Raw genomic sequence first — 13,212 nt, forward strand, 5'->3', positions numbered from 1 at the left:
TATTATGTAATTATGTTTTGCTAATTTAAATGACATTTGCGTGTTGTATGATTACATTGCTTTGAACTGAAATTAATTAAATTCTTCTTAATGTATTTCCATTTCAACATCTTACAAGGTGTGGCCAAGTCAATTCAAATTCCATTTGATGAATGGAATACAGCACAATTCTTAAATTCTGAGCAACCTGCAGGGTAAGCTACAAAATACTGCCATTAAGCTACAAGGTTAAGGTTAAGGTTACTTTATTGTCATCAATGGCTTTATAAAAGTACAAAGTGTGATGAGACAACGTTTCCCCATGGTTCCGGTGCAACATCTAGTAATATTGAACATCACATACAACAGGGCAAAAAGGTGCAAACAGGCAACACAATAAAGTGCAAAGGGTATGATCACATTACAGTACACACAATTTACAATGAATATATGGAACAATAAAAGGACAGAACAGTACACAACACAGTACAGTACAAAATACTGCTCTTAACTTACACTCACCTAAAGTATTATTAGGACACCTGTCCAATTTCTCATTAATGCAATTATCTAATCAACCAATCACATGGCAGTTGCTTCAATGCATTTAGGGGTGTGGTCCTGTTCAAGACAATCTCCTGAACTCCAAACTGAATGTCAGAATGGGAAAGAAAGGTGATTTAAGCAATTTTGAGCGTGGCATGGTTGTTGGTGCCAGACGGGCCGGTCTGAGTATTTCACAATCTGCTCAGTTACTGGGATTTTCACGCACAACCATTTCTAGGGTTTACAAAGAATGGTGTGCAAAGGGAAAAACATCCAGTATGCGGCAGTCCTGTGGGCGAAAATGCCTTGTTGATGCTAGAGGTCAGAGGAGAATGGGCCGACTGATTCAAGCTGATCGAAGAGCAACTTTGACTGAAATAACCACTCGTTACAACCGAGGTATGCAGCAAAGCATTTGTCAAGCCACAACACGCACAACCTTGAGGCGGATGGGCTACAACAGCAGAAGACCCCACCGGGTACCACTCATCTCCACTACAAATAGGAAAAAGAGGCTACAATTTGCACGAGCTCACCAAAATTGGACAGTTGAAGACTGGAAAAATGTTGCCTGGTCTGATGAGTCTCGATTTCTGTTGAGCCATTCAAATGGTAGAGTCAGAATTTGGAGTAAACAGAATGAGAACATGGATCCATCATGCCTTGTTACCACTGTGCACTGTGTTTTCTTGGCACACTTTAGGCCCCTTAGTGCCAATTGGGCATCGTTTAAATGCCACGGCCTACCTGAGCATTGTTTCTGATCATGTCCATCCCTTTATGACCACCATGTACCCATCCTCTGATGGCTACTTCCAGCAGGATAATGCACCATGTCACAAAGCTCGAATCATTTCAAATTGGTTTGTTGAACATGACAATGAGTTCACTGTACTAAAATGGCCCCCACAGTCACCAGATCTCAACCCAATAGAGCATCTTTGGGATGTGGTGGAACGGGAGCTTCGTGCCCTGGATGTGCATCCCACAAATCTCCATCAACTGCAAGATGCTATCCTATCAATATGGGCCAACATTTCTAAAGAATGCTTTCAGCACCTTGTTGAATCAATGCCACGTAGAATTAAGGCAGTTCTGAAGGCGAAAGGGGGTCAAACACCGTATTAGTATGGCGTTCCTAATAATCCTTTAGGTGAGTGTATATAGTCTATTGTGTAAAATGTCAGGCTTCAGCGCCTTAAGTTACTGGACAAAACGGCGTAATGCACAAAGAATTTTAGATAGTTTTCAGTGTACTCAGGAGCAGCAGGATGTTTCCATGTCAAATTGCATGTCAGATTCCTTATTGGATCATCATGCTGAAAATAATGACGATGAAGATGATGTCTTCTCAGACTGTATTAGTCATTTTGAGGATGTAACGAGGGAATGCGATGATGACCACAGTGTTCTAGTAGATAAATTCAATGATGCTGAATGCTGGGCTGCTGAAAATGAGCAATGCATTTCAACTGAGGAATGCATTCCAACATTACAAGAAGAACTTGCAGAATGGGTGGTCAGCAATAGCATCACTCAGATGTCTCTGATTGCCCTTTTAAAAATACTGAATCGTTATTTTCCAAATCTGCCAAAAAGTGCTCAAACGCTAATGAAAACAGGAGCTGTAGATGGCATGCGACAAATTAATGGAGGGGAATATTTTCATTTTGGAATCATGTCTTATCTTGTCACAAAAAAGGAGTGGCTATACACATTAAACAGAAGCATTGTGACTGTGCAAATCAATATGGCAAAAATTATCATCTGGCCATTTCTTGCTTTGTATGTGATGCTCCAGCTCGTTAGTTTCTCAAGAATATTAAAAATCATAATGCCTATCATGGATGTGAGCGCTGTGAACAAGAATGGGAGTTCATTAATGGTATTGTTTTCCCTGAAAAAAATGGCAGACTTCGAAGTGATGAAGAGTTTAAAACTCAACAAGACCCAGATCATCATAAAGGGTCAACGCCGCTCAATGTGCTTAATGTAGTCTTGGTGACACAGTTTGTGCTAGATTACATGCACCTGGTGTGCTTGGGTGTCACAAGGAAACTGCTCTTAATGTGGCTAAAAGGTGATCTAACTTGCAGAATTGGCTGTTGTACAGTTACATGTATCTCTGCAAATCTTGTTGCAATGGGCAAACACATTCCCAGGGAGTTTGCAAGAAAACCAAGAGCTTTGTCAGAGATAAACCGGTTGAAGGCTACAGAGTTTCACCAGTTTTTGCTTTATACAGGTCCTGTTGTACTTGAGGGAAGCTTGCCAGATGAATTTTACAATCATTTCTTGGCTTTCTCTGTGGCTATGTATCTGATGCTCAGTCCCATGTTGTGTGATCATTACTGCAATTACTCTGAAAGTCTGATGAAATATTTCTTAGACCAGTATGAAGTATTGTATAGACGAGGGGAAATGGTTTACAATGTGCACAACCTAACTCACTCAGCTGATGATGTGAGAAAGTTTGGGGCATTAGATAGGATATCTGCACTCCCATTTTAAAACTACATGAGGAATTTAAAGAGAATGGTGAAGAAGCCTCAGTTCATCTTAAAGCAAGTTGTGAAGCAAATTACTGAGAGACAATTTTCAGGACAGAAGAACAGTGACGGAAGAGTTGTATCTGCAATGCATTAAAGCCTATTGTAAAGTCTATTGTATCAACTTGCACAGGAGACAACTGTGTGTCAGTAAAAGGAGAGATAGGTGTCAAAAACATTTTTTGTTCTGAACAAGAAACCTACATTGTCTTCCACAGATTTAAGAACCAAGAGTCACTGTATCCATGTTTCATGGACACTAGGGATATTGGGTTATACAAAGTCTGGGATGAGAGCAACAGAGATAGGATTGTAAAATTGACTGACATTGAAAAAAAGTATGTTCTGCTACCACTTGGTTCTTCATGGACATTTTTATTAGTTTAATATGCTGTTGCAGTCAGATTTCAATTTTTCTAATCATGTAGATGGCAGAATTTTATGTGGTGGAATTTCCTGAGCGGGAAGAAGTAGCAGTGGTGAGCAAAAACTGGATGAAGGGGGAGAAGAAGTGTCTGTGGCCACCATTTGTTTCGCCAGACAAAATAAGAAAAGCTGTAATCAATCATGCAAAACCTGACATTTTTGCAGTTGAAATTGTCTATTCAACAGGTACTGTAAGTTTTTGTGTGTCAGTGAATTAACCACCTGTGTTCAGCCAAATGGCTATTTCAATATTAGTTTAAATACTCGTGGCCGTAAGTGGAAATTAGCAGGAGAACATTTTAAAATGAATTTGAGGACGCACTTCTTTACACAGCGTGTAGTTAGAGTATGGAATAGTCTTCCTTCTAGTGTAGCACAAGCTAAAACCCTGGGTTCCTTTAAATCAGAGCTAGATAAAATTTTAACAACTCTGAGCTATTAGTTAAGTTCTCCCCAAACGAGCTTGATGGGCCGAATGGCCTAGTCTGTTTTGTAAATTTCTTATGTTTTTATTTGTTCAAGCTAATTTGTTAGTATACAGTACTGTTACATTAAGGCACATTGCCCACTCAGCTCCAAAGATACTGTCTGAGTATTAAAAAGTTTTTTATTTCATTCACTGATTGTATTTGTTTTTCTCTACAAATATTTTATTTGTAGAAAGTTATGAGAAAGCCAGGAAAAAAGCCAAGGCAATTGAAGAGCACACTTCATTTTTCAGTGATCCAGAAAGACAGCTTGACAGGGGAGATCGTTGTAGAAGGTACAATAATTCTCCTACCCCATTTCATTGCAATGAATTAAGCGCAGATTTCAAGCTTAGAATTTCTGCATTATAGAATCTAAATTTATACTCTGCGGTTTATCTAATCCATTAGCATCTGTGTTTTTTGTGTATGTTGTCTAAAGATTGCAATTTTCTATTATGGCTGTGTGATATGTCCAAAGGTCATTTCATATCTCGTTGATACATATCATGATATTGCACATTTTCTGTAGGTTCAAAGCATAGTTTATGTAAAATGATCACATGGATAGACTTATGTCTTGTTAAGTTTTGTCTAGTGTGTCATTCAAATGTATCAAATAGCTTAAATGACCACTAACTGTGATTTGAAACACAATGTAATAAATTACAGAATATTTTATAAAACACTTAGCATTTTTCTGTTGTCACATAATATACATCTTCATTTTGCACAGCCCTATTTATAATTATATTATACACATTTTTTTCAATAGACCAAACAAGAGATTGGAGGAGCTGGGCCATGGCTGCGCTGGTGTAGCTGTAAAAAAAAAATTAGTCCATCCCTACCCAAACCTCCTCCTCGTCCAGTATTGACCTCTACCCCCAAACACACTTAATCCTCTTCTGAACAATCTCCTTCTCCTACTGCTGCATATTCAGAGACTCCTCAGCCAGCAGTAAATGAGCTACCAATGAGTTCTGTGACAGCAGTGTCACAGAACAGTCAACGTTATTCAACCTCAGCTCATTACAGGTATGGTTTGAAATGGTTTGTTATAAAGTAATCCCATACCATAATGCACAAGAAGTGGATATATTGTTATTGTACAATAACCCTAACAACAACAATAATGATGATGCTAGCAAAAACAGTAGTGTTCTAAAGTACTATGTGTTAGATGTCCAATTTTGTTACATGATGTGTAGACTAGTTATGGATTTGGCTATTAAGACTAAAACAGGCATACATTTTAAAGGTTTACCATGTGCATGTCATAATACTTGCATACCATGCACTTATTTCAACCTCTTTGTGTTAAATTTAAAATGTCAGCCAACATGAATGATCAGGCCAGAATTAAATAATTCATTTGTTCATCAATAGACAGTAGTTTATGTTAAATGTCTTACTTGCTTTTCTCATTTAAAAAAACTAAACAAGGATATCTGTTTGTCACAGCTCGAGATCGGTATATTGTCTGCACCTTAGAGACTATTAAGGAGGAGATGATGATACTGAAAAAAATGGTCATGAACTTATCTAAAACAAACCAGATGGGAATGACTTTGCCAGAGGACATCAGCCTACCATTGACATCATTGGAAGAGGTTAACTTTTTAGAGGATCAGCTTGAGGACAGGAAGAAGATGCAGGAACTGGTAAGGAAATACTTTGTATCATTATTTTTCTGTTAGCCTTTATGCCTATAATGTTGCCGACCTGACACATATACACAATGATTATCCTTCCACTCATAAAATACTTTTTTAATGAATACAGGCAAAGTTGTTAGATAGTACAGTTTGACTGAGTTAAAAAGTGACATAAAAAGTTAAGTGAAGTAACTACTAAAATCCCTCTTTATAAATGTATCAAACTTTGCAGACTGTCTACCTGGGAACTATTGGTGGTGGAGATGTAGCATCTACAACCAGGCGTGTGATGTCCATTCTCATGACCAATGAGCTAGCTACACAGCTAAACTGGATGGGCCATGGAGAAAAACGAGGCTTTCGAGGCCTAAAACTCTGTAAAGTTGTTTGTGGTAAGATTTACTCTGGATTTTAGAGCCTCAGCTTCTTAATTTACACTGGCCAGAATATTTTAATTTGTACTTCAGCTTTTGAACTTCAAATTTCTTTCTCAGTTGGTGATCTTGCATGTTTACTGCCTCTTTATTTTTCTTTTAGTTTATTCATTAACCTTGTATTTTTGCATAAAGCAGTAGTTTTTTTTTTTAATTGCTTCAAGTGGTTGTGAAATAAAGCAATTTCACATGCGCGTTTGACTTCTTGACATGAACTTTACTCAATGCATGTTTTGTAGATGCAGTAAAGAGAGCAAAGCCAGAGCCAGGCACGCAGGATGCTGCAGTTGAAAATGCAGCTAAACTCTGGCTTCGCAACGCCAGAGACCGATCTGGAGGAAGACGGCAAAGGCTCATCCGTGCTTTAGAGAGAAGTGAACAGGTTGCAAAAGATTTGTAATTACAGTTTTGATTATTTTGTTTGTTATTAATATCAGTATATTCGTTTTTCAGTGAAATAAGAGTTTAGACATTGTTTGGCTATGTGTCCACAGCATATGTTATGGATGCATTTTATTCATGCTTATTTTGCAATTGTCTTTATTTTTCTGGTGGTTCCTTTAAAGTATTGTGTGTTTGAAAATAAAAGATTTAAGGGAAATCTTGTGTTGCATTTATGTAATATGTAAAATTATCAAATATTTTAACAAATCCTTGAAACCGCTAAAAACAAAAAAATAATGAAATATATTGACCTATAAGCACTTCATGATTAAATTTGGGCCAGCTGCATGTTTACCCACATGGGACCAATATTTTTGGGCCAATCTCATGCTGATGTGCAAATCTCGAATGGGCCATTGTGGCTGCCCATTCGGGACCAATATTTTGTCCATACTGCACCCACACTGGCCCAGTTCCAGGTAGCGCAAATTTGAGCAAAATATATGTTTGCCCACAATGGGCCAGCATTTTGGGGCCAATGTCGCGCCGATGTGCAAATCCCAATAGGGCCAATGTGGGCTGCCCACTTGGGGCCAATATTTCTGCCCACATTGGCCCAGTGCCAGTTTGTTAGCTGGGAACGTTTTTATGATTCGTAATAGTTGAATTATGGTTGGCAAAAAGTTATCACACGCTAATTACAGATATAGGATACTTATGACAGAATATAAAAATAATCAAAAAGAAATTACATTGTATTATACGGTGGCCGAGAAGGGCTAATCAAATTAGCATTGCATAAAACAAATTAACATTTCATTAAACAATTCAAAAATTAAGTAAAATTCGTACATAAAAGCAATCTGAGAAACAACCCTTACGAAAATTAACCATGGTTTTACTATGATTAAATAACCATGGTTTACAATGGTTTCCCGTTTTTCATGGTTTTATCATGGTTTCGCTAGAGTTAAACCTATAGATTTAACTGTAGCGAAACCATGATAATAATCTTGGTCATAAACCATGGTTTTTGTTTTACCATGGTCTTTCCAAACCATGGTAGTACTATGGGTAGTACCAAAGTACCATGAGGTACCATAGTAAAGGTATGGTTATTGCATAAAAACCATAGGAAACCATCGTGAATTTTCATAAGAGAAAGGGGTGTGCAACAATCGCTTTGAGCCCAAAATGCTAAACCACCATGTCATTACAGCTGAAAGGACCTATTATATTAGCTATCACCACGATTTTGCACAAATCACGAAATGGTTTGAAGCCCAAAAAAAAATCGGTGTGCATCGTTGTCTGTGTACTGGACATTACAATTATGTCATTACAAACGCCCCACCTTACTTCCGTTAAAAGTTATTAAAGCCAGAAAATTGAATATCAAATATGAGGCTAACTTAACCGCGGTGACGTTTCCTACAGGAAACATAAAAGCGAGCCAGTTGGCTGTAATAACTCCCATAAAACGGGCAAAACATCACGTCTCACGTTCCGTTTACTTCACCCGGCGAAACTGTTTGACTGACACGGCACAAACTTCCTTTGTATCGTACCTACCCTTTCCCTGTGATTCTCCGCTTGTAAAATTTTGTCAGTGATTGGTAAAAGTGTTTCGCGTGTTGTAAATTTGTTTTCACTTTTGTAAATTGGTTTTGGGACTGGTAAAAGTGTTTTACATATTGTAAATTTGTTCTTATTTTTTCAATATTGTTTTATGATATGTTGATTTGTTTTATGCAATGTTAATTTGATAATTTGTTAATTTGCCCTATTCGGCCACCGTAGTATTATACGCACTTTTGACAGTTCGAGCTTCGTGAAATTCGAAACTTGCCGCAATAGGTATTGCCGTATTTGCTATAGCTGCAGTTCCGGTTTTTGCCGGCAGGCTGTGCACAGCTAGTGTTTCGAAACTTTTGAACCGTTTCGAAACATTGTTTGTCTCGAATGTTTCGAAATTGTTTTGATGATTCGAAATTGCCATCTCTACAGGATTGTATGTCCTGGATGAGGTAGGAATGGTGTGTGCATGTTGATGTGTGAGTGAGAGAGAGAGAGCGAGAGAGAGTGTGTGTGTGTGTGTCTTTAAAGGAGCATGTGGCGGTTGGATAATTAAGTGTCTCAGAGTTTTACTGGCCCAAGGCTGTTGGGGGGGGGGGGGGGGGGGGGTAATATATACACTCACCTAAAGGATTATTAGGAACACCTGTTCAATTTCTCATTAATGCAATTATCTAATCAACCAATCACATGGCAGTTGCTTCAATGCATTTAGGGGTGTGGTCCTGGTCAAGACAATCTCCTGAACTCCAAACTGAATGTCAGAATGGGAAAGAAAGGTGATTTAAGCAATTTTGAGCGTGGCATGGTTGTTGGTGCCAGACGGGCCGGTCTGAGTATTTCACAATCTGCTCAGGTACTGGGATTTTCACGCACAACCATTTCTAGGCTTTACAAAGAATGATGTGCAAAGGGAAAAACATCCAGTATGCGGCAGTCCTGTGGGCGAAAATGCCTTGTTGATGCTAGAGGTCAGAGGAGAATGGGCCGACTGATTCAAGCTGATAGAAGAGCAACTTTGACTGAAATAACCACTCGTTACAACCGAGGTATGCAGCAAAGCATTTGTGAAGCCACAACATGCATAACCTTGAGGCGGATGGGCTACAACAGCAGAAGACCCCACCGGGTACCACTCATCTCCACTACAAATAGGAAAAAGAGGCTACAATTTGCACGAGCTCACCAAAATTGGACAGTTGAAGACTGGAAAAATGTTGCCTGGTCTGATGAGTCTCGATTTCTGTTGAGACATTCAAATGGTAGAGTCAGAATTTGGCGTAAACAGAATGAGAACATGGATCCATCATGCCTTGTTACCACTGTGCAGGCTGGTGGTGGTGGTGTAATGGTGTGGGGGATGTTTTCTTGGCACTCTTTAGGCCCCTTAGTGCCAATTGGGCATCGTTTAAATGCCACGGCCTACCTGAGCATTGTTTCTGACCATGTCCATCCCTTTATGACCACCATGTACCCATCCTCTGATGGCTACTTCCAGCAGGATAATGCACCATGTCACAAAGCTCGAATCATTTCAAATTGGTTTCTTGAACATGACTATGAGTTCACTGTACTACAATGGCCCCCCACAGTCACCAGATCTCAACCCAATAGAGCATCTTTGGGATGTGCTGGAACGGGAGCTTCGTGCCCTGGATGTGCATCCCACAAATCAACTGCAAGATGCTATCCTATCAATATGGGCCAACATTTCTAAAGAATGCTTTCAGCATCTTGTTGAATCAATGCCACGTAGAATTAAGGCAGTTCTGAAGGCGAAAGGGGGTCAAACACCGTATTAGTATGGTGTTCCTAATAATTCTTTAGGTGAGTGTATATATATGTATATATATATATATATATATATATATATATATATATATATATATATATATATATATATATATATATATAATATATATATATATAATATATATATATATATAATATATATAATATATATATATATAATATATTATATATATATATATAATATATAATATATATAATATATATATATATATATATAATTATAATTATGTAATATTGTTCATATTAATCTAAATCTGCAAAATAATATTACTAAAGCCTTGAAATAGATCTAGTTCAGTACACCCCATGCCCCCCTTTAGACTCACCCCTGAATGCTGCAGGTATCACTGCGACAAAGTTTGATGGCTGCTGTCAGCCTGCTGCAAGTTGCCAAATTTAAATATTGTGTCAAACTAGCTAACAGTTTATCTGCATACAAACAGCTTCTGTTTTAACTTGTATAGCTTTACTGTAGCCTTGCTGCTGTGGAAGACGAACAGCGGTGGATGGGAGCAGCTAAAAACATTGATTTTCTTCACCTTTCAGCTTGTTGAACAGCTGGTTTGATTAAGGGCTCTCGTATGGCGTCACATTAGAGCCAAAACTCACACGCGTAAATATGCCACTCGCGAGCGTAAAGTGAAAAGTCAGACACGTAAATATGCCACTCGCGAACGCAAAAGTGAAACTCGCGAGCACAGGACGAAGAGCTGCGTGCGCGTTCATCATAATATCCTTCGGCCGTTCTCTGCGCTCGAGGGAAATTTCTGCGCTCGCGTTCTGCCGGGTGGAGGTTTTGACAGTTTGGGAGCGGAGTCATGCCGTTTCTGACAGCGAACGCTATTGGCGGATGAAGTATGGTTTATCTTTGTTACAAGTATAATTTCACCGATTCTCATTGCCCCCTTCCCTGTTTCCCCATCAATATAAAACAGATACAGTTACAAAATGCAGCAACACACGTTATTGGGATGCTGAGGCAGGCATTGGCTTCGGCATCTCCATAAGGTAAAGTAACGTTATCAAGTGTTACGAGATTCCATACATATAATTTCTACACCTCGTCATGCAACCACTTACGATGAGTATTACTAACGTAGTTGTAGCATTTTGTATCCATGCTTTCAGTAGCTATCTGTGGTCAAAGTGGTGCAAGAGCAGTAAGCACTTTATTTTGGGTATGTCGTTTTTTTCCCCCGATTTTGCTCAAAATGGGTGGTGATGTGTAATAGCATATAACTGTGCATGTGCCAAATAAAATCTTGAATGATAAATAATGAATTGATAATATGTTGAATATAACATGGTTTCAAAATAAAGTACTGTGCAAAATTCATAGGTTATCAAAGCTATTTATCTGAGTAGTAAGTGTATTTCTGCTCAGAAAAAAACTGTTTAACATTAGAAAATATGCAAATGAATAGCAACACAACAAAAATAACACAAGTTTCTTCTGTTCTACAAAATGTTACTGATATCTTGTTGGATAACTAAAAGAAGGCTGGTTGAGTTCCCGAACTTCTCTTTAAGGGCACCCCAACCTTTCCAAGTATTTTTAAATATCAACACCAGCTCACTTAATCGGTTAAATAACTTGAAGAGGTATTAATTAGTCAAACATAGTATACATGGTAAACAAATAAAAGTATACTGGACGATTACTGAAAATACAGGGGTGACTGTGCCAAATATGCTCGTGTTGTATGCAGCTATCAGCGTCAAGAAAAACATGAATCAGTAAATTTATTAATATCGAAAACATCCTACTGCGATAGCCTATATGCTTCTCTTATTCAGAACGCTCTCATAGAAGAAGCATTAAGGTTACCTTTACCTTTATATAAAGGTTACAGCGCATACAGAAATTGGTACTTTGCTCAGTCTAAATTCCCCGTATCCAGTTTATACATAAAATATCATTCTTATACGCACCTTCAGCCAAAACGGTAGCACCTTCAGCCAAGTTCTCTCTTATATGGAGCATCAGTACCACCGTGAAAACTACGTGGCAAGTCATAATGACTAGACTTCTTCTGGTGTGACAATCATATAACATATTTGCTCAGTCTATTCATGCATTTGCTCAGTCTAGCCACGAAAAGCATCGAACCGAGACATGAGAAACTTCTACGCTGCTCCACCCACCACCCCAAAAAAGCCGAGGAGGCTGGCAAGAATAGAGGGAGACTTCCGGTTGCGATTTCCGAGTATTATGTCAAAACAAAAGTTGTTTCCAAACTCGATTGATGCATTTAATTGTAAATTATATATATATATATATAAAAAGCATATAATTGTAAATTAGAAAAAGGATAAGGTAAATGGGAACAATATACTATAAGCGGACCTGCTCTCGTGCGACCTTTAGTCTCGCCTCTTACTTTAACTTCGTCTCCATCTTTTTATATGTATGGATTACATATAATCCATAAGGGTTAATTATATATATATAAAATCCATGAGGATTCGCTCTCGCTCTCTCAGAAACACACACTCACATCAGTTTATATATATATATATATATATATATATATATATATATACACACTCACCTAAAGGATTATTAGGAACACCTGTCCAATTTCTCATTAATGCAATTATCTAGTCAACCAATCACATGGCAGTTGCTTCAATGCATTTAGGGGTGTGGTCCTGTTCAAGACAATCTCCTGAACTCCAAACTGAATGTCAGAATGGGAAAGAAAGGTGATTTAAGCAATTTTGAGCGTGGCATGGTTGTTGGTGCCAGACGGGCCGGTCTGAGTATTTCACAATCTGCTCAGTTACTGGGATTTTCACGCACAACCATTTCTAGGGTTTACAAAGAATGGTGTGCAAAGGGAAAAACATCCAGTATGCGGCAGTCCTGTGGGTGAAAATGCCTTGTTGATGCTAGAGGTCAGAGGAGAATGGGCCGACTGATTCAAGCTGATAGATGAGCAACTTTGACTGAAATAACCACTCGTTACAACCGAGGTATGCAGCAAAGCATTTGTGAAGCCACAACACGCACAACCTTGAGGCGGATGGGCTACAACAGCAGAAGACCCCATCGGGTACCACTCATCTCCACTACAAATAGGAAAAAGAGGCTACAATTTGCACGAGCTCACCAAAATTGGACAGTTAAAGACTGGAAAAATGTTGCCTGGTCTGATGAGTCTCGATTTCTGTTGAGACATTCAAATGGTAGAGTCAGAATTTGACGTAAACAGAATGAGAACATGGATCCATCATGCCTTGTTACCACTGTGCAGGTTGGTGGTGGTGTAATGGTGTGGGGGCCTACCTGAGCATTGTTTCTGACCATGTCCATCCCTTTATGACCACCATGTACCCATCCTCTGATGGCTACTTCCAGCAGGATAATGCACCATGTCAC

The 13,212-nt window shown here is 38.6% G+C and overlaps 1 protein-coding gene and 1 long non-coding RNA gene across 2 annotated transcripts in view; one reads left to right on the top strand and one right to left on the bottom strand.

Moving 5' to 3' along the window:
* Positions 1–12,004, bottom strand: part of LOC140588208 (uncharacterized) — a 63,601-nt gene extending 51,597 nt beyond the window's left edge. The window contains exon 1 of the long non-coding RNA XR_011989534.1: positions 11,763–12,004. This is a non-coding gene — a long non-coding RNA (uncharacterized lncRNA). The remainder of the gene's footprint in view (positions 1–11,762) is intronic.
* On the top strand, positions 4,988–6,646 carry LOC140588366 (uncharacterized). The gene is made up of 4 exons (XM_072710371.1): positions 4,988–5,005; positions 5,432–5,631; positions 5,858–6,017; positions 6,299–6,646. The coding sequence occupies exons 2-4, from the start codon at positions 5,479–5,481 to the stop codon at positions 6,457–6,459; spliced, it is 474 nt and encodes a 157-aa protein (XP_072566472.1). The 5' UTR covers positions 4,988–5,005; positions 5,432–5,478; the 3' UTR covers positions 6,460–6,646.
* Positions 12,005–13,212: the final 1,208 nt, after the last annotated feature.

This window comes from Paramormyrops kingsleyae, chromosome 3, assembly GCF_048594095.1.
Source record: "Paramormyrops kingsleyae isolate MSU_618 chromosome 3, PKINGS_0.4, whole genome shotgun sequence".
NCBI classification, from domain to species: Eukaryota; Metazoa; Chordata; class Actinopteri; order Osteoglossiformes; family Mormyridae; genus Paramormyrops; species Paramormyrops kingsleyae.